We start from the raw sequence: 27,388 nt of genomic DNA on the forward strand, positions 1-27,388 counted from the left end.
CATCTTGACAAACATATAATGTTGACAGCTTCTTTTGCACTAATGCTGGGTACACACTAGATGATATGTCGTCTGATCCGGCTGGATCAGACTACATATCTGGCACATCATCTATTGTGTACCCTCATTGTCACTGATGATGCCCGCTCCCCCGCATCATCAGAGACATCGCCCATCGGACCTGCATGCAGGTTCAATGGGCGACATCGTCAGTAAGGGCCATGCTGCTGAATGCAGCATGGTCCCAACTCTCATGCCGTTGCTCCTGGCATCGGCAAGTTGGACAGAGTCTACTGTGTACTGGTCTTTAGAAGATCTAATTCACATAAAGTCTCCTTCAGCCACAATGTCTCCCTGTTAAAATACTGCAGTATTTTGCTGTAATTAGGCCCCCTCATGAAAGCCCCCTACAGGAGCCTAGTTATCCATCGGTATTTAGCCATGTGTAGTGAGTATTCCCTGCATATATTCTAGCAGGTGCAAGTAGAAAACTGGGACACACTGGGGGCATGGCCAAATGAGGGAGATATGGCCATGCCCCTCCCACAAAAGGTTTTAAAAATACAATATGCAGCGCCGCAAGCTCAGCACAGGAGCGGCTCCGGGGCCCCTGTGCAAGCCCTTAGAGCAAAAGTACAGTAGTAGTGGCCTTTAGTGACCGCGGCGGACATTTTCCTGTAGTTTGCACATACGCAGTAAAGGAAAAATGCCCGTCGTGGCCATTTTCCCGGTGACCTGTGCATACACTATAGACTCTGGGCACACTCTAGTGCCTCAGAGTCTATAACTCCGGCGCTGGCCGCGCACAGCTCAGTGCGCGGGCGGAGAGGAGGGGGCCTGTGTTCGAGACTGCACACGGGCCGACTCCTCTCTAGAAATGCCCCTGCCTACATCCATCATCACCTGTGAAGTAATTACTACTAAAGATTAAGGTCTATTTACTGAGCAGTGTTAGGAGAGAGAGTGAAAAGTAATAAGGTGCCAGCCAATCAGCTCCCAACTGTCATCTCACAGGCTGTGTTTGAAAAATGACCGTTGGGAGCTGATTGGCTGGCACCTTATCACTTTTCACTCTGTCTCCTAACACTGCTCAGTAAATAGACCTGAGTCCCTGGGACAACCAAGTGCTGTTGAACATATCGAGTTACATGAGAGCGGGGATGAAGTTCACGATAAAAGCAGATCTGATAACTTAACAAGTGAAGAGGTTTGTGACATGTTCCCTTTCTGGGCATGCACAAAACTATATCACTCTAGATACACTACTCCAACTGGTGTAGTAATCGCTCTGCATCAGACCCATAATATTAAGTGGCTATAAACAGGCAGATCTGGCATTATACTCATCTCATTTGGCTATACATGAACACCAGCATCTAAAAGTTATATCCAAAGTCACCATTTGTGTAGTCTGTCAGACTTACCATTTATTCTCTTTAGATGTTGATCACGATCGGTGTTTTGGGGCATGCATAAAGCCAGGTACACATTTGTACAAACAGACTTTCCATGCTATTTTTCTTTTGATTTCACATATTTTCAGAAGTCCCGATCAAAATGCTGATTCATGTGTACACACCTTTACAATCTAACTTGCCATCCAGGAAACTCATCTGTTTGTTCCTCCTTGAGTCGTGTCCTTCATTAGACTAGTCTTCTCTTGTGTAGTGGGACACATATCTGTCCTGTTCTCCCTCTATGTTCTCTAAAGGTCTATTTCTGTTTGTCATGGTTTCTTTCATGTGCAGAGCCGTAACTAAACTTTTTGGTGCCCTGTGCCAAAGAGAGCAGTGGTGACCCCTCACCCCCATTTTTTAAATAGGGACATAAGATAGTGGAACTGAAAATTGGCCATGGCCTCCTGGGAAAGAGCCAGGAATGAAATAGGAGAGGCCAAGTGAGAATGATAATAAACAGGAAAATTGACAGGCCTAAACAGCGCCCCCTGCCCTGCAGTGCCCTGTGCCATGGCACTGGTCGCACTACGCTAGTTACGGCCCTGTTCATGTGCATTGGTTTGCCCTTGCACTTATGGTGCCATCCGTAATTGCATCTCATAAACCCAAGCAATTACACGAGGCTGAAGTTGGCTTCTTATTCGGCCAGCTTCTTAATAATTTATTATTCACTTCTTATTCAAGCTCCAGCTTGTTATTCACTTATTCATTTTCCAGCTTCTTATTCACTTCTTATTAATTTTCCAGCTTCTTATTCATGAAAATGTTGTATTAAAACATTTAAATAAAGTTAGATCACTAAGCTAACACTATGTAAACAAAGAATTGTGGGGCTGATTCAGACCCACTCGCAAGCGCTTGAGTGCTCCCAAGCGGCTCGATGGTGCGCTCTGCGCACGCGCAAGCCCCAGAGAGAGAGAGAAATTCTCTCGCTCCGTGGCTCACTACAAAAGGGGCGGCTGTCGATGTTGATCGACAACTCGCCCCATTTTGTAGGCGTGGTGGGGGTGGCTTCACAAATGGAGGCATTCCCAAATGAATGCCTGCCATTTGTGGGCGGCCCCACTGACATCACCAGTGATGTCAGTGAGAGAGCTTCTGGCTTTATTAGAGCCAGAAGCTCTCTGGGGCTTGCGGCCACGAGACCCTACCACAAGGGTCTCGTCGCAAGCCCGATGGTCGCAATGGTCTTAACCATCGCTACCATCATCCTGGCCACTCTCAATAGCTGTGGGTGGTCACCCACAGCTATGCGAGCGGCCAGAAGGCCGCACAAAAAAAAATGCCCAGATTCAGAGCGAGCGCTCTTTCAGAGCGTCCGTCTCTGAATCAGGGCCTGTGTCCCTTACACAGTTTCAATTGTTATTTTCCTGGCATGAATAGTGCAGTAAAGCGGGCACAGGCACCACATTTTGTCATTTTGAATAAGAAGCTGTAGTTGTGCAGGGCTTAACTAATTTCAGTCATCAAATGTTACACTTGAAACCCACAGAGGATGGTCACATACATATGACCCATTTGCCTTGACCAACAAGGATTTTGGCATGAATAGGGCAGTAAAGCGGGCACAGGCACCGCATTTTGTTATTTTGAATAAGAAGCTATAGTTGTGCAGGGGTTAACTAGCTTCGGTCATCAAATTTTACACTTGAAACCCACAGAGGGTGATCACATACATATGACCCACTTGCCATTTGCCTTGACCAGCATGAATAGGGCAGTAAAGCGGGCACAGGCACCAGATTATCTCATTTTGAATAAGAAGCTGTAGTTGTGCAAGGGTTAAATAGCCTTGGTCAGCAAATTTTACACTTGAAACCCACAGAGGGTGGTCAGGTACATATGACCCACTTGCCATTTGCCTTGACCAACAAGGATTTGGGCATAAATAATGGAACGGATCTCGCTACCTGCACACACACGGCTTCACTATACTGACTTCTTTCTATAGTGTGTATCACACACACCAACCTGACTGCTCACAAGCAGGTACCTTACTACAGCCTACCTTTTATTGGAGGCCTGATTGCAGTAGCTGAGATGATGAGGTAACAAGGTTACAAACCACAATACATTCTTATCAAATCACAACAACAGTACTACAGGGCTTAATGATCTTCTGCTGCCTCATGCATAGTGCCTGCCTTCTAGGGGGTCAATGACACTATGTAGGGCCTTTTGCCCACCTAACAATGGATTAATGATGTGGAACCCAAATTAACCCTGTAGGCCCTAATGCCCTTTATACCTTGTGGGACTAGTGCCCTCTGTGGCTCAGGCTTATTGTCCGCCTAACAAAGGTCGTTCCTACTGATTAGAGCTTAACGCCCGCAGTGGCCACGGACCTAATGCCTGACAATTAAAATGGCATGCAATTGAATGAAAATACAATGCAATTAGACTTACCAGTCCAGTAGTCTTCAGCTGAACTAAGCCTAGTTCATCCACGACCACTATGTGTTCTTCACCCGAGGTGGGCCAAATCCCACGATCTCAGTGCTTCCCGTAGTTTTCACCTTGAGCTGGCAAACTCCCACTGCCACAGCAGTCTTCACCCATGTAGCAGTGACCAAGGTCCAGGGTCATAACTAGGGTTTTTGGCGCCCAGGGCAAGATTAGAAGTTGGCAAATGATTTATGTGACCTGGGCTTATTGCCCAGGGTCACTTATAGCCTTAGGAGCATGGGCCTAATGCCCGCCTATTTGTGCCACAGGCCTGATGACCCCTACGTGCCTACTGCCTGACAACCCAGTAGTTTAGGGAGGGGTTAATGATGGTAAGACCTCAAAGAGGGTCTACTTGTCCGGTGGGAGAGGCTGCAGAGAGGAGCTTCATTCACTCTTTTACTTCCCAACCACTGCAATATTCTCTGGTTCTCAGTTGCATTCTTCTGTCACTGGCCCATTCTGGCCAGCAGCGGCGCCGCCGGAGTTCTTCTCTATTGAGCCTGGCATCTTCTGCAGCCACTGGAGCTCTTCTCTTTTGAGCCCGGTGTCTCCTGGACTCTTCCACGGCCACTGGAGCTCTTCACTCATTTCTGCCAAATTGACTTTTCCACCCAGAGACATCTGATGTTAGATGCCACGAGCGTAGCCAGCCATGATGCGGCTTACAACGATTTGCTCACTGTGGCCGCTTTCTATTGGCTGCCGGTGCGCGCCATGATTGGCTCAGATTGTCAAAATTGTCACCACTGTGATTGGCTCAAATTTAAATTGTCACTCCTCTTCAATGGCCAGCGGTCCATGAGCTGCACTCAGCTAGCAGCCGGCATCACATGTCAGCTGCCGCTGGTCCTTGACCAGCGCTGGAAACAGACATACTGTCCCAGCACTGGACACTTATGTGTCCTGCTGGGGATACATCTCACCGGACTGCAGGACTAAGGCACTGGAATCAAACACTTGGTCTTGGAATCAAACTATGTGTGTGTGCCAAAAAATGGGCGTGGCCACTTAAAAATGGGGCATGTCAACATGACACACACCCCTATCTCGTCACACTCAACATTCCTTCCCATTCCAGTCCATATGCACCTTAATGCAGTGCCCCTTATACAGTCCCCCCTATGCAGTGCCCCCACTAGTGGTCCCCCTTATGTAGGCCCCCTAGTACTGCCCCTTTTGCAGTGCCCCCAGTAGTGTCTCCCTTATGCACGCCCCTAGTAGTGGTCCCCCTTATGCAGTGCCAAATGTAATGGTGCTCCCTATGCAGTGCCCCCCAGTAGTGCCCCTTATACAGTGCCCCCAGAATTGGTCCCCCTTATGCAGGCCCCCAGTAGTGGTCCCACTTATGCAGGCCCCCAGTAGAGCTCATCCCTATCCAGTGCCCCTTATACAGTGCCCCCTGTAGTGGGTCCTCCCTATTCAGTGCTCCCAGTAGTAGTCCCCCCCATGCAGTGCCCCCAGTAGTGGTCCCCCGATGCAGTGCCCCAGTAGTAGTCCCCTTCCCAATAATGCCCCCAGTAGTGGTCCCCCCTGATGCAGTGTCCCCAGTAGTAGTCTAGTTCCCAGTAGAGCCCCCCCGATGTAGTGCCCCTAGTGGTAGTTCCCTACCCACCGTTAGTAGTAGTCCCTAGTAGAATTCACCTCCCACCCCTGATGCAGTGCCCCAAATAGACAAACGCATGAGTAAAAAAATATATATATACCACTTACCTAAATCCCAGCTTCGGCTCCTGCTCCCGCCACCGTCCGCACCATGCCAGTCCTCCTGGACTGGCGCGCTCTGCATTATGGGAGAGACGTCATGATGTCTCTCCCATAACCCACTGCAGGAGCCGGAAGGCGGAGCTGATGAGTGAGCTCCAGCCAGGGTCTTGCCGTGGGCACAGCAGCAGCCAATGAGAGTCTGTTTGACTCTCATTGGCTGGTAAAACACACACATCGCCGCCGCACTGGTGGAGATCTCTGTGTAAATGCACTGGTGGCTTTACGGGCTAGCCTGAGCCCGCCTTCCACCCTTCGCCTGGCGCTATTGGGAAAGCGCTCAGGGGGAGAGAAGGGGCGCAGCTGTGCAGCACAGGACGGTGCTGGGCGCAGGGAAGCCTAGCGCCGTTCCTGAGTAAATGTGTAGTGCTGACCGCACTCAGTGCGGTTGGCACTACACTGGCTAACTAGGATGGGCCAGTACGGCGGCCCTGCCCTAGTTACGCCACTGAGCACTGGACATCGCTCTTGTCGTCAGCTTTTCCCTCTGCCGGGCCTGTCAGATGGCGCCCAGGGCAAGGTGCACCACACGCACCCCCCTTATTATGCCACTGCCGGTGTACCAGCTTTCCAAGAGATTCCAGTAATGTGCTGAATAGTTTAGGTCTGGTTAATGTGATGGCAGGAGGACACCACGTTAAGTGTATCTTCCTGTTATAGTGTTACCCCCTTCTTCCCTATAACCAGCCTAGTGTTGGTTATTGAAATAAAAGGTGAACCCCACACCGATTTTAATTCCTGTATTCCAATACCAGACCATGCTCAGAAGTGTGGGGCTTTTACTAATTTAGGGAAAGACCCCAATTGTCAAATTTGTTGACCAAGGCTATTTAACCCTTGTAAAACTACAGGTATTTATTCAAAATGAAGAAATTTTGTACCTGTGCCCACATTACTGCCCTATTTATGCCCAAATCCTTTTGGTCAAGGCAAATGACAAGTGGGTCATATGTACTTGACCACCCTCTGTGGGTTCCAAGTGTAGCATTTGATGACCGAAGCTAGTTAACCTCTGAACAACTACAGCTTCTTATTCAAAATGACAAAATATGGTGCCTGTGCCCGCTTTACTGCCCTATTTATGCCCAAATCCTTATTGTGCCAGGAAAATAACAATTGAAAACTGTGTAAGGGACACAATTGTTTGTTTACATAGTTTAGTGATCTAACTTTATTTAAATGTTTTAATATAAAATTGTGTGAATAAGAAGCTGGAAAATGAATAAGAAGTGAATATGAAGCTGGAACTTGAATAAGTGAAAAAGAAATGAATAAGAAGCCAACTTCAGCCTCGTAGCAATTACCAACTTATTATGCACTGGAACATGGCAACACATTGAAATGGTGAACATGTCTCTGCATTACTATAGCAAATTAGGTTTACTTTCTTTGCTACATATGACTTCCCCATGCCACTCTCCAGAAGAAGAATAAATGAAAGAGATGCTAGAGGAAAGTGCGCTACAATAAGATGGCGTGACATTTTAAGAGAATTTCAGACATTAACTATGAATGTAAACAAAGAAAAATCACTATAAACCAATCATTCAACTACAATTATTACCTATCCTGTTCATTACAGACAGCTGATGCCTCTCTCAACCTTGGCAGACAGTTTGTTGTTCTGATATGGGTGAAGAAGTTGAGAATGCAGTCATTTCAGTTACTGTGACATCATTATGCCTGCCTGTATACATTAAACATCCTAGACAGTCTGCCAAGCTGTATCTGCCTGTTTAGCTAGAGATGCACCTCCCTCCAAACTGGCTACTATCATCCCTGTAAGGTGTGCGCATGATGGAAACCAAGCGCACACAGAAAATCACACACAATCTACTGACATTTTATTTATCTCCATAATATACAGTTTGTGACAAACAATAATGTCAAATATTGACTTTACTTGCTGTTAAATGTGGCATTGGGCAACACACTCAGAGACACGCCAAACATGCTGTGATTTTTCCATCCAGGACAGAATTGTTAGATAATAGTACAGTTAGTAGGAAAACAAAAGACTGTAAATGAGTAGATCACTTGCAGTGACAGCATACATGGCCGGCTGTACCAAAAACCTGCATCTAAGGAGTTATAACTTATTATAATAACATGAATGCAACAAATGGAGCACTGCTAGTTACGCAGGGATCATCTATGTACTGGCAACTATTAACACAGCTAGTTAGTGGCCTTGCAAGATCAGCTATAGTGCAAGGGGTGAAAAGAATCTGATGTGCCATTGTATAGATGACTCAGTGATGAACCACAAGGACAGTTTATGTATGAGTGCATGCATCAACTACATTCTATAAAAGATGCTCTACAGAAGAGATGGATGCACTGCTGATTTCAATTCTTGGACTGTAGTATTTCTTTTAGTTCTTTTCTTCCAGGGACATGCCAGTGTTTGTAAATAGCTTTTTGCTTGTTTTTTCCCTGTTACAAAACAGAGAGTGTTAATGATGCTGTTACTGATAGCAATGCACTCCACAATGTAATAAAGAGCAATAGCATACCTCTCTCGTAGTAGGAGACCAGGGAAGAAATCTCTTACAATGGCATAACTATAAAATGGTGACCAGCAAAGAACATATGCTGAAAGCACAGTCACTAATAACAGTACAGTCCTTCTCCTGGCCAGCAAACGACTACGGAGCTGTTCTGTCTGTTCACCAGGTAAGTCCTGGAACCAGAGCTCATAGCAGATGCGGATGTAGCACATACTCATAGTAATCACGGGAATGACGAACTCTGCAGCCAGCAAAAATAGAGAGTAAGATTTGTAGAAGACGGCTCTGTCAGCAGGCCAAATCTGGCCACAGAAGACCTTCCCACCAGACTCACGTGGCGTATCAAACACCGTCTCCGTGGCAAAAAAAGCTGTGGGAGCTGCAATCACAGTCGCAGATGACCAGATAAGAATTAACACTCCAAATACTGTCTGCAGCTTCATACGTGGCTTCAGTGGGTGTACGATTACAAGGTACCTTCGTGATCAGAATATGGGAACAAGAAAACAATTATTTTTTAAATTCTCTTATTGCTAAAATGTTAATTTCAGTTTAATCACATGGGGCGTATCAATAAAACATTATGGGTCTGATTCAGGGTTGCATGCAGATCAGCCACTCCTCCCGGTAGAGTATAAAACTCCTTCAGTAGCTGTACCTGGAAGTGACGTGAGTGAGGGCTGAAGTGGATGTTTTTGTCCACACTTTCCGGGCAAAAAAGAAATTCGGTTCCTTGCGGGCTCAGTGGGTCGCTTCGCTCACCATGCTGCAGGCACAGTAGGTCGCTTTGCTCACCACAGGAATATATTCCCCCTCTATGCCCACTTGGATGGTTTTGGAATGACTTTGGACACTGCATGATGACGTCATCGTACACAAACGGAAGGGGATCTATCTCATTCCCACTCCTCCCCTATCAATTCCATTGTGGAAGTAGCGGATATGCATCAGCCTATACTTGTGCAAGAGATCAGATCTGTGCGTACGCACTGTTTACACTTCCACAACATGCCCTAACTCAACTTAGCCTGCGTGCAAATGCCTCATTACCACCTAGTCATGCCCATTTAGCGGCACGTGAGTTTCGATGAGATGGCTACTACTATGGAACGCTCGTAGATACATGCACCAGGCCAACGCGGGCCGAAGCGACATCCGTCCACTAAATGGATTTGCAGGCAATTCTGAATCGGATCCAATATATGCAGGAGGTAAAATGTAACTGAAAACAACTGCAACATATAAATGGTATAATTTGAAATTAAAATGTAAAATTCAACTACTTTCCTTCATTTCTATATATATTTTTTGTAACCCACTAGTTTTCTAAAATAAATAATTTTATTACCCTAGGTCATTATCCTTGTTATTATATTTCTATTATGTTGATTATTCAGTCTCTTTTTTTAATACATCTTCAAACTTGAGAAGATACCTGAAATTAGGTCACATGTTTTTTTTTGCACCTACATACTTTATTTGTTCCTTTATCTGCATGAATTTAGCCATTTTCTGAGCTTGCATCATAAGTTTTAAATGAAATGTGACTTCCACAACAACTGTCAGAAGCATGCTCACTGTAAGTGTGGCCTTTGCAAATTTGGTGACCTGTTTGATATTTATTGTGGTGACCATGTATGCCAATAAATTAGATGTGGCTATTGGCTCTAGTCCTGATTGTCTCTCCCACCGTTCACCCCTCCATGGTCCTCTTTCAGTCCCATCACATGATTTTTCAATGGTATTCACTGTAGACAAGAGTTTTCCTTCTCACCCTCCCCACCCTCTCTCTGGTTCTCTTTTCTCTACCCCCCCCCCCCAATACTCCACCAAAGCCTCTTGTTCCATCAATATCTCATTTGCATTTTACCTAAAGCAGGAACAAGTTTGGAACTCTCCTTCCATTTCCTCAATTGTGTTATGCGTACTACCATACGATTTAGCTATATAAGATTTTTTTTTAATCCTCTAAATTGGCTACACTTAACATTTTGGTTAGCTAAAAGTAAAATCCCAATATCTATTGTCTAGACTTCTGTCTTACCTGTCTATTGCAATGGCGAGAAGGGCATTGGTTGAGACATAGAGAGACAGCATTCTCAAATAGATGACAGAAGAGCAGATCATATGACCAAAGACCCATGACTGTTCACGTACCACGTAATAGTCTATTTCAAAAGGACAGCAGATTACAGCTACCAGAAGGTCAGATACAGCTAAATTGGCAATCAGGATGTTAGTGACACTTTGCCTCTTTCTGTACATCACCAACTTTAAAATGAAGAAAAGATTTCCCATCCCACAGATAAGTATAACGCAAACTAGGCACACACCAATGAAGAGTCTAACCAGGAACAGGACATTTTGACTTGTTTGTGGACCTTCTTCCTCAAGCATGTAATAACTGTCCTCCACACTTCCATTCCACAGGTCAGCCATGAATTTGGAGCTAGATGTGTTGGCTCAGGAAATGGTTTCTGCTCCTCCAATGTTCTGCCAGTACAAAGAAGATCATGTACAATTTAATTTGTCTATCAAAATATCAATCTGCATGTTTGATTTAGTTGTCAAGCAACATAACACAGCATACTACACACCCCTTATCAAGTTTTACATTTACTATAAGAATTTTTTTTTTTTTCCCCAATACTATATTTACAGAATTTCTCAACTGGTGCGTCTCCCTGCTAGGGTGAGCAATCATATTCAATCAGCTCTATACCCTTTATACCTATGGTTCATCTTTCCAATTGTAAAGCACAATGGAATATGTTAGTGCTATATACTGTAAATAAATGGAATAATTCAAGGTAAACAAACACGTCCTAGTGTCTGGTTTAGGGTGAATTGCTGGTCAGGAAAAGCAGGTTTCAACATTTAGCTTAGTCAAGTTTCCTCTATGCTCAGCTCAGGTTTCATATTAGTCACAATTCTGATATGTATAAAGTAGGGGTGTGCACCAGCCACTTTTCGTGTTTTGTGTTTTGGTTTTGGATCTGGATCTTTCTTCGTGTTTTGGATCTGGATTGGTTTTGCCAAAACCACCCTTCCGTGTTTTGGGTTCTGGGTTTTGTGTTTTGGATCTGTATTTTTTTTTAAAAAAGCATAAAAACAGCTAAAATCACAGAATTTGTAGGTTTTTCTGCTCCTATGCTATTATTAACCTCAATAACCTTAATTTCCACTCATTTCCAGTCTATTCTGAACACCTCACACCTCACAATAGTGTTTTTATGTCCAAAACGTTGCACCGAGGTAGCTGGATGACTATGCTAAGCGACACGAGTGGGCGGCACAAACACGTGACCCATCTAGGCGTGAAACTGCAGTGGCAGACAGGATGGCAGTTTGAAAAACTAGGCCCCAAACTGTACATAATGCAAAGAAAAAAAAGAGGTGCAAGATGGAATTGTCCTTGGGCCCTCCCACCCACCCTTATGTTGTATAAACAGGACATGCACACTTTAACAAACCAATCATTTCAGCGCCAGGGTCTGCCACACAACTGTGGCTGAAATGATTGGTTCGTTTGGGCCCCCACAAAACAAGCTGGCAATTAATGTGTCCCTGCACAAACTGGCTCTATGGAGGCAAGATGTCATCCTCATCCTCCTCATCCACCGATTCCTCACCCTCTTCAGTGTGTACATCCTCATCCTCACAAAGTATTAACTCGTCCCCACTTGAATCCACCACCACAGGTCCCTCTGTACCTTCTGGAGGCTGGTCTCCCTGGAAGAGCTGATAATTCATTTTGATGAACATCATCTTCTCCACATTCTGTGGAAGCAACCTCCTACGCCTTTCGCTGACAAGGTTCCCGGCTGCACTAAACACTCTTTCGGAGTACACACTGGAGGGGGAGCAACTCAGGTAAAATAGAGCCAGTTTGTACAGGGGCCTCCAAATTGCCTCTTTTTCCTGCCAGTACAGGTATGGACTGTCTGCCATGCCTACTTGGATGCTGTCACCGATGTAATCCTCCACCATTCTGTCAATGGTGACAGTATCATATGCAGTGACAGTAGACATGTCAGAAATTGTTGCCAGGTCCTTCAGTCCGGACCAGATGTCCAAACTTGGTCCTGCCTGCCCTGCATCACCGCCAGCGGGTTGCTTAGGATACCTAAGTTTTTTCCTGGCAGCCCCAGTTGCAGGAGAAAATGAAGAAGGAGCCGTTGACGTGTCACGTTCCGCTTCAGCTGACAGTGTGTTCATCAGCAGGTCTTTGCACCTCTGCAGGCTTGTGTCGGCCGGAAAGAGAGACACCACATAGGCTTTAAACCTAGGATCGAGCACGGTGGCCAAAACGTAGTGGTCTGATTTCAACAGATTGACCACCCTGGAATCCTGGCAAAGCGAATGAAGGGCTTCATCCACAAGTCCCACATGCCGAGCGGAATCGCTCCGTCTTAGCTCCTCCTTCACTTTCTCCAGCTGCTTCTGCAAAAGCCTGATGAGGGGAATGACCTGACTCAAGCTGGCAGTGTCTGAACTGACTTCACGTGTGGCAAGTTCGAAGGGCTGGAGAACCTTGCACAACACGGAAATCATTCTCCACTGCGCTTGAGTCAGGTGCATACCCCCTCCTTTGCCTATGTCATAGGTGGATGTATAGGCTTGTATGGCCTTTTGCTGCTCCTCCATCCTCTGAAGCATATAGAGGGTTGAGTTCCACCGCGTCACAACCTCTTGCTTCAGGTGATGGCGGGGCAGGTTCAAGAGTGTTTGCTGGCGCTCCAGTCTTCGGCACGCAGTCGCTGAATGGCGAAAGTGGCCAGAAATTTTTCGGGCCACCCAAAGCGTCTCCTGCACGCCCCTGTCGCTTTTCAGAAAATTCTGCACCACCAAGTTTATTGTGTGAGCAAAACATGGGACGTGCTGGAATTTGCCCAGATGTAATGCCCGCACAATATTGGTGGCGTTGTCAGATATCACAAATCCCCAGGAGAGTCTAAGTGGGGTAAGCCACTGGGCGATGATTTCCCTCAGTTTCTCTAAGAGGTTGTCGGCGGTGTGCCTCTTACTGAAACCGGTGATACACAGCGTAGCCTGCCTTGTAACGAGCTGGCGTTTCTGAGATGCTGCTACTGGTGACGCTGCTGCTGTTGGTGATACATCTACCCAGTGGGCTGTCACAGTCATATAGTCCTTAGTCTGCCCTGTTCCACTTGTCCACATGTCCGTGGTTAAGTGGACATTGTGTACAACGGCATTTTTCAGGACACTGAGGACACTTTTTCTGACGTTTCTGTACAGTCTCGGTATCGCCTGCCTAGTGAAGTGGAATCTAGACGGGATTTGGAACCGGGGACACACTACCTCCATCAATTGTCTAAATCCCACTGCACTAATGGCGGATACCGGACGCACGTCTAACACCAACATAGCAGTCAAGGCCTCAGTTATACGTTTTGCTTCAGGATGACTGCTGTCGTACTTCATCCTCCTCGCTAAGGACTGTTGGAGGGTCAATTGTTTAGTAAAAGTAGTGGTGTTCCTACTTCCTCTCTGGGATGATGAACGACTCCCAGCAGCAGCAACGGCAGCAGTAGGCGTAGCAATGCAGGATCCTCCAGAGGAATCCCGGATAGGAGAGTCAGTCATGCCAGTGACATGGCCTGCAGTACTTCCGATCCTGACTAAGGAGGAAATTGACGAGGAGGGAGTTGACGGTGTGGTTTGCAGGCGCTTGGATACAACAGGACAACGGGATTTAGGTGTCCCTGGACTGCTTACGGTCTTAGCCAAAGTTTCTGAACTTGACAGTAACTTTTTATGAACGCGCTGCAGGTGCCGTATAAGGGAGGATGTTCCTAGGTGGTTGACGTCCCTACCCCTACTTATTTCACCTTTACATATGGTACATATGGCAAGACAGTTGTTGTCCGGATTTGGATAGAAATATTGCCAGACCAAAGAGGTGGAATGTTTGGTCTTCTGCCCAGGCATGACCGTGATGGGCTTTTTTCATCCCACGGACAACAACTGTCTCCCCCGGAGCCTGATTTAAACAAACCACATCACCATCAGAATCCTCCTCGCCAACTTCCTCCTCAGCGCCAGCTACACCAGTATCCTCATCCTGTTGTACTTCAACAGTGACATCTTCAATTTGCATATCAGCAAGTGGACTGTGGGTGCTCCTTTCAGCACTTGCAGGGGGCATGCAAATGGTGGAAAGAGCCACCTCTTCCCGTCCAGTGCTGGGAAGGTCAGGCATCGCAACCACCACCACACTTGGACTCTCCTTGGGGATTTGTGATATCTTCTTAGAAAGCACAGTTCTTCGCTGTGCTTTTGCCAGCTTAACTCTTTTGATTTTTTTAGTGGGAGGAGGGCTTCCATCGTCATGTGAAGCTGAACCACTAGTCATGAACATACTAGGGATCGACCTTAGCCGTTCCTTGCCACTCCGTGTCGTAAATGGCATATTGGCAAGTTTACGTTTCTCTTCAGCTGATTTAAATGTCTTTTTCAAGGTCATTTTCCTGAACTTTGCCATTTGGGATTGTATGTGCCCTCTACTATGACATTGGGCATCGGCCTTGGCAGACGACGTTGATGGCATGTTATCGTCTATGTCATGACTAGTGGCAGCAGCTTCAGCACTAGGAGGAAGTGGTTCTTGATCTTTCTCTATTTTATTTTTATCGGAGAAAGTTTGGTCCTCCATTTATGTTATATCGATTTGATATATACGTGCGGCTAAACACAGAAAATAATTTTTTTTTTGGTTTGGACTGGAGTGTACTTTGTGGGTTACAGCACCCTTTAACGGTCAAGCCAGCCGGCCCTTTACTTATGACACAGGCGCACTCTTGGCACTACTTTGTTGATGCACGTGCGGCTACTGCGCACACAATTCACAAACACAGAAAATAATTTTTTTTGGTTTGGACTGGAGTGTACTTTCGGGGGTTACAGCACCCTTTAACGGTCAAGCCAGCCGGCCCTTTACTTATGACACAGGCGCACTCTTGGCACTACTTTGTTGATGCACGTGCGGCTACTGCGCACACAATTCACAAACACAGAAAATATTTTTTTTTTGGTTTGGACTGGAGTGTACTTTCGGGGGTTACAGCACCCTTTAACGGTCAAGCCAGCCGGCCCTTTACTTATGACACAGGCGCACGCTTGGCACTACTTTGTTGATGCACGTGCGGCTACTGCGCACACAATTCACAAACACAGAAAATAATTTTTTTTTTGGTTTGGACTGGAGTGTACTTTCGGGGGTTACAGCACCCTTAACGGTCAAGCCAGCCGGCCCTTTACTTATGACACAGGCGCACGCTTGGCACTACTTTGTTGATGCACGTGCGGCTACTGCGCACACAATTCACAAACACAGAAAATAAAATTTTTTTTGGTTTGGACTGGAGTGTACTTTGGGGGTTACAGCACCCTTTAACGGTCAAGCCAGCCGGCCCTTTACTTATGACACAGGCGCACGCTTGGCACTACTTTGTTGATGCACATGCGGCTACTGCTCACACAATTCACAAACACAGAAAATAATTTTTTTTTTGGTTTGGACTGGAGTGTACTTTCGGGGGTTACAGCACCCTTAACGGTCAAGCCAGCCGGCCCTTTACTTATGACACAGGCGCACGCTTGGCACTACTTTGTTGATGCACGTGCGGCTACTGCGCACACAATTCACAAACACAGAAAATAATTTTTTTTTTGGTTTGGACTGGAGTGTACTTTCGGGGGTTACAGCACCCTTAACGGTCAAGCCAGCCGGCCCTTTACTTATGACACAGGCGCACGCTTGGCACTACTTTGTTGATGCACGTGCGGCTACTGCGCACACAATTCACAAACACAGAAAATAATTTTTTTTTTGGTTTGGACTGGAGTGTACTTTCGGGGGTTACAGCACCCTTAACGGTCAAGCCAGCCGGCCCTTTACTTATGACACAGGCGCACGCTTGGCACTACTTTGTTGATGCACGTGCGGCTACTGCGCACACAATTCACAAACACAGAAAATAATTTTTTTTTTGGTTTGGACTGGAGTGTACTTTCGGGGGTTACAGCACCCTTAACGGTCAAGCCAGCCGGCCCTTTACTTATGACACAGGCGCACGCTTGGCACTACTTTGTTGATGCACGTGCGGCTACTGCGCACACAATTCACAAACACAGAAAATATATTATTTTTTTAGCACTTGGGGGGAGCACCCCTGATGGACAGAGCACCCCCTGGACAACACTACAGCACTCCTTTAGGACTGGGACACTGCACAGGACTTTGGAGTGGACACAGCCCCTATGGAGAACTGACTGCACAACACAGTCCAGCCAGCCCCTATGGACTTTGAAGTAGTGGACACAGCCCCTATTAACAACAGCAGCACAGCACAACACAGCCAGCCCCTATGGACTTTGAAGTAGTGGACAACAGCAGCACTACACTACACTACACTACACAGCCCTAACTCCCACCCTCCCTCTTCACTGTCCACAGCCGAGTGAGAAAATGGCGCCGACGTGTGTACCTTATATAGGATCCAAAACCCGCGAGACTCGGAAGGCGGGAAGATGACGTTTTGCCTCGATTTCAGATCCGAGTCAGGCGGGAAAAGTCGAGCCTGACTCGGATCGGACTCGGATCGGGGGGGCTCGGGGGGGTTCGGATTTCAGAAATCCGAACCCGCTCACCCCTAGTATAAAGCTAGTGAGGATGCAATAGATCAGCAATAGGAGACAAGTAAACTATTATTTATGGTTGTGTAACACTGATAGAGCTTATTAGTACGTATGTGACATGATCTTCACCTACATTGCCGCAGCAAAAACAGCATGTGAGCATCAAATTTGTACATTTTGAAACTTCGGCATACCGTCCAGGTAATATAGATTCCCTATGGAAACTCTGTCAAACCATGTGATGCAAAATAGCATTTTTAAAGAGTAAATCCCTCAAAATTTGCATCAATACACAGATTATGAGGTAAATGCTTTTTGCAATATATGTTTATTGTTTTTTTAAATAGATGACAAAATCGTCAGATACAGTATATCAAAATGTGAAATAAAACCACACACATCATAGACTAGTCCTAGAAACAGATACTAAACATAGCACCAGCATCTAATATAATACAATGACAATATTAAGACAACACACAAAAGGGAGAGGATGGGACTGAAAGGGAGGGAAGTAGGGGGAGCATTGGGAGCCCCTGAGTGCAAGTAGAAAAGAGAACAGGGGGGGGGGGAGCAGCCTTCAACAGGAGCAGCTTAATCAGGAGAGTGATAATCAAGCTCATGCAGCAGCCATTAGGTATGTTCTTGAGGACTTGAATTCCAGACATGGGTGCCAAGTTGAGGTAAACTACCGAGACCTCTCCGGGCTCACACGAGGCCCTCCATAGACATGTACATATCTATTCTGGCAAGCAATTCCTTAAGTGTGTGTGGGGGGAGTAGGCCGCCAGCAAACTGGGATCACAGCCTTCGCGGCGCTATTAAAAAACTTTAGTAGGGACTTTTTGTAAGTTGCTAAAGGGCCAGGATATAAGTTAAGGAGTCAGAAAGAGGGGTCAGATGTGGTCTCCTCGCCTACTATCGACTTAGAGATAGATATGATATCACCTGATCCCAGAAGCGGCGATAAGACTGCAATCTCACCAAATGTGTAATGGGGAGCCAACCTCTATATTACAATGTCAGCATTTATCTGTAAGTCCAGGAAACATCTTAGCTAGAGTAGGGGGCATCTGTACCAACGTGATAGAACCTTAAATTGTGTCTAAATCACTGAATAACTAACATAACTAACAAATGTATTTGAAAGATTTTATCATATTTATATATAAGGGGTGATTGAAAAGTAATGAGACAGATTTTTTTAAAATTCAGAATCAGATGACTCCACTCTGGTACAATAGACTGTTTTGTGACATCACTTTTAGTGTTGCAGCTCTGGCATTTTTCACTTCATCATCTGTTGAGAACTTCTTTCTATGCAGATGTTTTTCAGGATTGGGAATGCCCAGAAATCACAGGGTGCTAAGTCCGGGCTATGTGGAGGGTGTTCCAGTGCTGTCCCATTAATTTCAGTCAGTGCTACCAATGCAATAGCAGCGATATGTGGTTGGGCATTGTCTTGGAGCAAAAACCACTGTTTCTTCAGCAATGTGGTCTTTTCTTCCTCATGGCTCCACGCAAATGGGTTTTCAGGACGTTTGCATAGTAGTCACCATTAATTGTCTGTCCACGGGTAACCCAGTGCTGTTGGATCATACCGTGCGCATCAAAGAACAGCAGAAGCATGACTTTACATGCCGAAGAAACCGCACAGAATTTTTTTGGTGGAGGCGAATTCACCTGTTTCCATACACTGGACAGTTGTTTGGATTCCAAATCATAATGATGAATCCATGATTCATCACGTCACAATCGATGTCAGGAAATTGGGTATCCTCTCCGACATTTGAACAGTGTTCTTGCATGATTCAACTCATCATCGCATCTGCTCTTCTGAGATTTCTGGGTACCCTCCTGGCACACACGCGATGCATTTTCTGTTCTTTTGTCACAATATGCTGAACTTGTTCGAATGAGATGCTAAGTGAAGCTGAAAGTTTGAACAAAGTTAACCTTCTTTCATTTTCCAACTCTCCACAGCTTTGGCAATGTTGACATCTGTATCCACGGTGGATGGTCTCCCAGGACGCGCTTTGTCAGTCACTCGCGTATTACCCTCTATAGGTTAGTGTTTTAGTAGATACTGTATGAATATATTCATAAGGTGTCTAGATCACCATATTTCTTAGTAGGCTCTTGCAAAAATAACTTGCTGTCACTCAGCTGCTGGTTACTTACTCCTTACTATAATGCAACAATAATTTTTAAATTATAGGTAGGGATAGCGCAGAGAGGTAGTGTTGGGTATGGAGCAGTCAGAGAAGTGGTGTAGAGCATTAGTGGTGAGAATGGAGGAGTCAGAGGGCTAGTGCAAAGAGGTAGTGGTGAGTATGGAAATAGTGCAGAGAGGTAGTGGCGAGTAAGGATGAGTCAGTGGGGAGGGCAGAAAGGTAGTGGTGAGTATGGAGTGGTCTATAGCCTACACTACACCACTGACCCCTCTATACACCACATTACATCACTGACCCCTCTTTACCCTACACTCCATCACTGACCCCTCTATACCCGCCACTTGATTATGTAACCCTCTATACCCTACGTTACATTACTGACCCCTCTATACCCTAAACTACTGACCCCTCTATACCCTACACTACATTACTGAACCCTCTATACCTTACACTACATTACTGTCCCCTCTTTACCATACACTACATTACTAACCTTTTTAAAAGCTACACTACACTGTGTCACTCCAGTTGTTTTCTGTGTCACTGCACCCCCCATGTGTCACTCCAGCTCTGCCCTTGTCACTCCAGCTCTCCCCCTGGTCACTTCAGCTCATGTCACATTAGCTCTGCCCATATCACTCCAGCTCTCCCTCTTGTACCTCTAGCTGTGCCCATGAGTAACTGCAGCTCTGCCCTGTGTCACTTCACCACCCCATGTGTCACTCCAGCTCATATCTGCCCTCCATGCTCATGACTACTGATGCCCATCTGCCTGGTCTCTCTCCTCCTCTCGGCTCAGGTGACCTGCACCTGGGAGATTGTGGAGTGTCAGTGCATGAGCTGAGCTGCTGATTGTCCTGTGCTCTTTGAGGTAGTGCCTTGGCATGCCTTCTGTGTGGCTTCACTATTCATGCATTGTGATTACATTTATGCTTTTACATATATACCTTTGTGCAGTATTTTCTGATATACACACAATACATTGTGCTGTTTTCTCCATAATCGTTTAGACATTTATAATCAGATGACCTCTGTTTTTTTGAACAGCAGCATCTATATTGTGTGTTGTGATACATATATACCTATTGGGTCTGATTTGTTATCAATATATAACTTAACGGATATATTTTCCAGCCTTACTGCACTGCACCACACAGAAGTGGAAAAGAAGGCGCAGTTTTGTTGTTGTTTATATTTTTTACTCATTTTGCGTATCTCCATCTGATTCTGTAGCTGAACGATCGTTGCCGGATCCCACTTTGTGTGAAATTAGCATTTTTTTTGGGGGGGGGGGAGAACTGGGCTGTGACAATGCGGGAACTGTCCTATCTTATGGGAGTATCATTGGCGCGTGGCTGCAGTTCCATTCTACTTATGCCTGTTGCAGTGGTGGATGGGTAAGTGGGCGGAGCAGAAACTCCAATTAGCATACGGCAGTAAATCAGGCTGCGACCACATCAATGCCAGCACAGCGACTTTACTCAGAATCAGCCCCATGACATCTAGCCAACTGTTTAAGGATTGGGCTCCTCACCTTATGGGAGCATGCATCGCAGTGAGTGACAGCTCAGATAGGGTCCTGTGTGTTCCTAAATGATTTATCCAATCAAATTACCTCTATATTCTGTATAATATTAGAATGTAAGCTTTCACGAGCAGGGACCTCTTCCCTCATCTGCTTCTCTTTACATTTTCTTCTACTCCTTACTCCCCATAAGGGCACCTAACATGTGACTGCCAACTCCCGGCAGCTTATTGTGAGTGCTTTAATCGCTATTGCAGCAATGTATATAAATCGTGTCCTTGTCCTGCACTGTAATGTGCTGTAAGTTACTTGTTTCTTGGTCACTTATTAGTTTTATGTACTATGTAAGGCGCTGCGGAACACTTGTGGCGCCATATAAATAAAGGATAATAATAATAATGCTGAGAAAACGTATATTGAACAAATCTGTATTTCTTACAATGTATATGAATAGTCATTTATTGATGCACAGATGGGACCTAAGCACAACTCATGTTTTCTCCTTCTATTTGTTAGGAAATCACAATGCCTGAATAAATATCACCATCTGTGACTGCATAAGGCCCCTACCATATACTGGGACTTCAGTTTCCTAAGTGTGTTCTATTTCCCAATGATTCCTGAACAGTCTGGTAGCAGACAAGTTACTCGTACAGTGTACAGAGCCTGTTTTATACAAACTTGTGAAAACATTATACGTACTTTTGAAAAAGCATTTCAGGGAGATTGTGAAAGCAGCACCTATAAGTGCGGTGGTAAAATGGGCATGTACTGCTACATCTGAGAGGTGTGTCATATAACTGACTTACATCCAAATGTAAATGAGCCCCAAAGCAGTCAGTAAGATCTATTTGTTGATGAAAACACACTGATACTTCTCAGAAAATGCATGTAACCATAGGGATCATTGTGCCTTATACCCAATGCAGGGAAGTGATACTAATGATCCTATTTGAATGTATATATAATATATATATATATATATATATAATCTGTATGAAATACCGCCGGCCACATGGCCGACAGATGAACAGATCCCGGCAGTGGCAGCCCGACAGCGCTGGAAATCCCCTCTAACCCTAACCCTCCTCAAGGGTGCCTAACCCTAACCTCCCCACCAAGTGCCTAACCCTAATCCCCCCTGTAAATGCCTAACCCTAACCCCCCCTTCCCCGCTGCCTAAACCTAAATTCCCCGGGTGGGGTGCCTAATCCTAAATTCCCCCGGGGGTGCCTAACCCTAACCCTCCCTCCCCCTAGCCTAACCCTAACCCTCCCAGGGGCATGTCTAACCCTAAGTCCCCCCCAGGTGCGCTAAACCTAACCCTTTCCCCCGCGGCTGTCTGCTCGCGGCGAAGGGATGCCGGGCGCCTGTCTCCCAGCATCGGGAAAATGACAGGCGTCTAGATATAGACGCCTGGCATTTAACCCACGCCGGGATAAAGCAGTCGGGAAGCTGGCTGTCGAGATCACGTCAGCCGGTTTCCCGATTGTATCCCATATATATTTGTAACACCCCACTAAGAGTGTTCTAAGCGTGGTGTTGGAGTGATGTGTTCTTACCGGATCCACCTGCTTTCTTAACCTTTCAACTGTTCTGATTCAGTTGCTTAAATTACAGGCTCTCGGTTGAATAACAATGTGAATTTATTCACAATTTCACAAACTTTACCAAAAACAATTTTACACAAGAAATAGCATATTAACAGGGCACATTACAGTACATTGCACAAGTTAGATCACAATAACCACAATCTGTTCCTGCAGGAATTTTATTATTCTGGAACACTTCTTTCTTCAAGCTGGGAAGAAGGGTAATAATTCATACATGTAACACACCAAATGAAATTCCCAAAACATTAGTGACAAATTTAATACCCTAACTCAATTATTGGTTCTTAGCCCAGTCAGTGTTCTCCTATTCTTGCATGCAAGTATCAGCCTAAAGCTCTCCTAATTTCCCTTAAATCTGGCCAGTCCACTTGCGTAGGTGCACGTTTGATGAAATAGCTGCTTTGTCACTATTTTTCCCTGATTCCTGATGGAAAGTATGTAGGTTGCACTATCTCAGGTGCTGCTACTGGTGCTGACGCTTGTATGCAGAGGCAGATTTAGACTTTATGGTGCCCTAAGCAAGACTCCGATTTGGGGCCCCCCTTCCTCAAACAATCCATAACACTATATTTTCGTTCCTAATTTATTCCTCCTACATTATTTTACGTTTTTCCTCCTTATATTCAACTTTTTAAAACTTTATCAGTTCACGACTATCCTGCCAAAATCAGGGCAGTTGGGAGCAGCAGTGGTTCCAACCCTCTTGCATGAGGGTGGCTGCCACTGTTGCTGGTCCAGTCGGCCGGGTCCCGGCGCCTTTACAATGGAACTGGCTGGCACCGGTACCGGCGTAAGCGCACAAGCGGCGGTGGCACCGCACATGCACATATCACCGGCTTCTAGGGACTGCTTCGGCTGCAGACCCTAAAAGCCGTGTTGGGCTGCCTGAAAGGCAGAGCAGCAACTTCCACTAGAAGCGACTCTCTACTAATTGCAGCCCGGACTAGCAGCCCCAGGGGAGAAAACACCTCCCCCTGGGGCTGTCTGTCCTGTGTGTGATTGGTAGGTAGCGCTTGCAACGGGAAGCCCCTGCCAGTCACAGCGTACCCAGTGCAGTCGCGGACTGCAACTGGCTCACTGAGGTAACAGATTTTACTGGGGTGGCTGCAGCTGTTCAGCCCCTAGGTAAAATCTGCCACTGGTTGGGAAGTAGTTACAATTTATCCTCCCTATCTAATATATTTCCTAAACTCACGTACTTTTATTATGGGATCTGGTTCACTTGCATTTACTGAAAAAAGTCAATCATTTGGCTTCTTAATCAATTATTCAATCATTTAATTTAATTAAATTATTTATTATGGGAGGTGAGGGCAGGCAGCAGTTGGGACAGTGCTGGGGGCAGGTAACAGTTGAGGTAGACTGGATTAAGGGCAAGCAGCAGTTGGGGTAGAGCTGGGGGCAAAGGCATGGAGAAGTTGGGTTAGAGCAAGGGGTTAGATGGCAGCAAGGGCAGTCAGCAGTTGCCACAGTGCAGGGAAGCAAGGAGGGGGCTAGGGGCAGGCAGTGCTCGAGGTAGGGAGTGGGCAAAGGTAGATAGCAGCTGGTGCAGTACTGGAGGGCAAGGAGGGGGTTGGGAAAGGCAGTGCTGGGGGAAGGGGCAAGGATAGATAGCAGCTGGGGCAGTACTGATAGTAGTAGCAGCAGCTGGCCCATCCTCACCCCTCCTTAGACTATTTGCCAAATGGTAGTACCCCCTTCTGGCTGCCCGCCCACCACTCTTCACTGTCATTACCAGCTGGAGGAAATTACCCCCAGCCCCCCACAGCACCAAACAGCTACCTGCTCACCCCCGCAGCACAAAATGCAGGATATCTCTCTCTATTTATAGATAGACAGATATATCCCCCAAAAGTGTGGTACCCAGGCTCCAATAATAACTCTCCAAACAATCTCGATATAATCGGAGGGTGTCGCCTGTATGTTGTTGTGAGGGCACCTAGTCAACAGGGGCGCAGAGAGTCACGCTGGGCACGGGGGAAGGGAGACGTGGCCTACTGCGGGAAGCATGGGCACGCCCCCTTAGGATAATTTTGTAAAAAATAAAGATTTTATACAGCGCTGTCAAGCGGCGCTGCGCACTGGGGTTGGGGATGCTCTAAGCTCCTCGATTGTGTGATCACTTTCCTCCCCACAAGCATAGGGCACAGCACACAGCAGCTGGCTGGGTTGCTGTGAAGTTGGAGGGGGGTCAGCGCCGGGCCCCTCCAGCAAGCTCAGACAAATGTATTATATCATAGTGAGAGTGCCACGTACTGCCCGGCACTCCTGTGTGTCGTAGCAGCTGTGCCCGGGTGCCCTTCCTGTATAACAGCATACACTATAAAGCAGATGGACGGCACTCCCGGCTGATGAATAATAAATACACTTGAACTAGCTATGAAAAAAGAGCAGAGGCTCTGCAATGTTGACTACTAAACACTAGTTCAAGCGTATTTATTATTATTCATCAGTCTACAGTGCCGTCCATCTGCTTTATGGTGAGTGTATATATATATATATATAATATATATATTAAGCTATCACATACACAGGATACACACACTAACACACACATACACACTATCACATGTACATATATACTTACACTAACCCATACACATATTAACACATACATAGTATACACTAACACATACACAGTAACACATAGCTACACACTAACACAGAAATACACATACATACATTATTGAAGCTGCTCAGGCTGTAGGTTGCTAATGGGGGCGGACATCTTGTATCGTTAGGCCCCGCCCCCTCACAATGTAATGCCGCGAGTCGCGGGAGGAGATGGGGGCGGGGCTTGCCGAATTGGCTCCACCCCCACTGCGGCCAGCGTGCAGGGCATCGGTCCGTCAGGGGGATGTAAGTACCACAGAATCCCCCTTGCGATTAGCACCTCTTCCGCCTCCCCCCACGGCCGGCACTCCCCTACCACTGTACTGGGTAGACACACACCCCTGCTCCTTCTTACTGCATTTTCTCAGCTCCTCTCCCCTCTCCCTGTGCGTGTGACATCACATGCAGCACACAGAGCAGGAGAGAGGAGAGTGAGCCAGCTGCCAGAGTGGCACTCAGCAGCTGTCCGATGTGCTGACACTGCCAGGGCCAGAATACAGCACAGTCAGCGGGCCCTCTGGGACCCGCCGGGCCCTAGGCGGCTGCTTATGTTGCCTAGCGGTAAATCCGCTACTGCTTGTATGTGGCAAGACTGGGCCTGATGATTTCCTCTAGGAAGGGAGTTGCTGTCCCTGAGGCTGACTGACACTGAAGGTGACTGACGCTGCCTAGCCTCAGTGTAAAATCCTGACTTGTCTCACGGATCCTGGCTTAATACGCTGAATCCTGTCTGATCCTCATTTATTTTGTCGAAGCTGGATAATTGGCTGAGACAAGATCAGCTTAAAATAAAATCGAAACGATGCCATCTTGCGAATGGCCGCAAGACACCATTTTGGAAATGAGATCGGCAATACGCCATTTTGCGAATGGCCGCTCAGTGCCATTTTAGCTAAACTCACACTTAAGTACATATGGCGATGCTATTATTAGCATCAGGCGATCGCATCTTTTATCATACCACTTACACACATTAATACACACAGTTGCGCTGTTAACATGTCGCGCATTAGCGAATGTATAATACCCCGCATGCGAACACTGTTTATTAGCTGCATGCGTACACATCTGCCCCAAATTAAATAAACCTAACTAGCGTCTTTTCCCAAATCCCTAATACTTACATTATGCACACTCACACAAAAGGTTCCATAGCTATAAAGTATAAGATCCAAGTTTTATTCATTTATTACAAATGCTGTGAAATAAAGGCTATTTTGGTATCTAAGGTTTAATACGTGATAAGTAAGCCGTATTTGGTATTATACTGATCTGCACTTTCTCAACAGCTTCCCGGTATCATCAGTGTGAAGATCGCAACATGCATTCTCAACTTATGGACCGTAGAGACTTAAAGCACCAAAATGTACATTGTGAAACCAACAGCCTAGATTTGCATGAGGCGGGAAAATGGAGGCAACAAGCTGTTAGAGGCTGTTCTGTGTCCATTTGAATCAACCTGTTAAATGCCCTGTAACAAACGCACCGTGATGGGGAACCAATGGGATCAGCAACAAACTTCTCTATTGTGTTGTCTGTTTCTGTAAGGGTATAAATGTGTGTGTTGTGACCCCAGTCTGGAGTCTTCTTGCTGATTGCTGATTGACAGAGGTTTCTTGCTGATGCCGGTATCTGGTCCAGAGCGTGTGCGTATGTATAACTATCTTGGGTCTGTATAATTCTTTGCGCTAAATTGTACTTAGATCACAGTGTGTAACTGACTGTACTTTACTTGAATAATACTTTGTGCTTTGGAAACACATGTTCAAGGTCTAAAGTCTTTATTTTACTGGATGACTGCGTACGCAAATAGCGTAAATTTTAGAGGTTTATAGGCAGGTTTTAGAAGGTATAGGTAGGTGCATATAGAGGTTGAAATCCAGTATCCTTAGTTGGGGGCTCGTAGAGTGAGGTCACTTACCTATTCACACGATAAACATACGGTTATCGATATCTCACCAAAGGGTGGATAGTGGACACACGCAGTTTTACCTGCAACCACTCGGTGCTGAGAGATCGCTACCCGTTATCGTGTGAGTCAGGGTACGCTGACTAGAATCCAGGGACAAGAAAGGAAGAAGTTTGTTTTCCTTTGTTGATAGAAAAAAAGGGTGCCACAGTATTGCGCACGCGGCTGAGTCACATTTTTGCGTGCGTAATAGAGACGCACTTTTGCATACGCAGCTAACGTTAAGTCATACAGTTGTGTAGTAGTCGCATTATTGTGTATGTGACTAGTCGCACAATAGCGTATACGCACTTCCGGTAGTGCTGCCACGTGTTTAAACAAAGCCGTTGAGTGTACATTATCAATTGTTGCCAATAACTGGGTTAACATGTATTTTTTTGCGCAGGAAAAAAGTGTGTAACTGTGAGTATTTGTTTAGGGTGTAACACGGGACCTAAATGTTAAATGTATCGTAGGACCCTTAAGTGCTTGGCACAGGAAGTTGGCCAAGTGACTCGGTAGCAGCATACCGTTTACTTTACAGAAAGCAGGTGTATGGGTTGTTATTTTTGTTAGGGTTCGGCTCCCAGCGTGATTATAGCGTTCAGTAATCAATGTGTGTGATCTGTTTGGCTTATTTGAACACTATAATTGAACCGCATAATTTTGGTTAGATTA

General features: G+C 46.0%; 1 protein-coding gene across 1 annotated transcript; it reads right to left on the reverse strand.

The window, feature by feature from the left end:
* Positions 1-7,986: 7,986 nt before the first annotated feature.
* On the reverse strand, positions 7,987-10,615 carry LOC148529272 (prokineticin receptor 1-like). Its single transcript, XM_088468280.1, has 2 exons — positions 10,221-10,615; positions 7,987-8,653 (listed from the first exon to the last, which is right to left on the reverse strand). Exons 1-2 carry the CDS (start codon positions 10,613-10,615, stop codon positions 7,987-7,989), a joined length of 1,062 nt encoding a protein of 353 aa, XP_088324406.1.
* Between the last annotated feature and the right edge of the window lie 16,773 nt (positions 10,616-27,388).

The sequence above is a fragment of the Taudactylus pleione genome, unplaced genomic scaffold (genome assembly GCF_031769625.1).
Source record: "Taudactylus pleione unplaced genomic scaffold, aTauple2 ptg000085l, whole genome shotgun sequence".
Classification (NCBI taxonomy): Eukaryota; Metazoa; Chordata; class Amphibia; order Anura; family Myobatrachidae; genus Taudactylus; species Taudactylus pleione.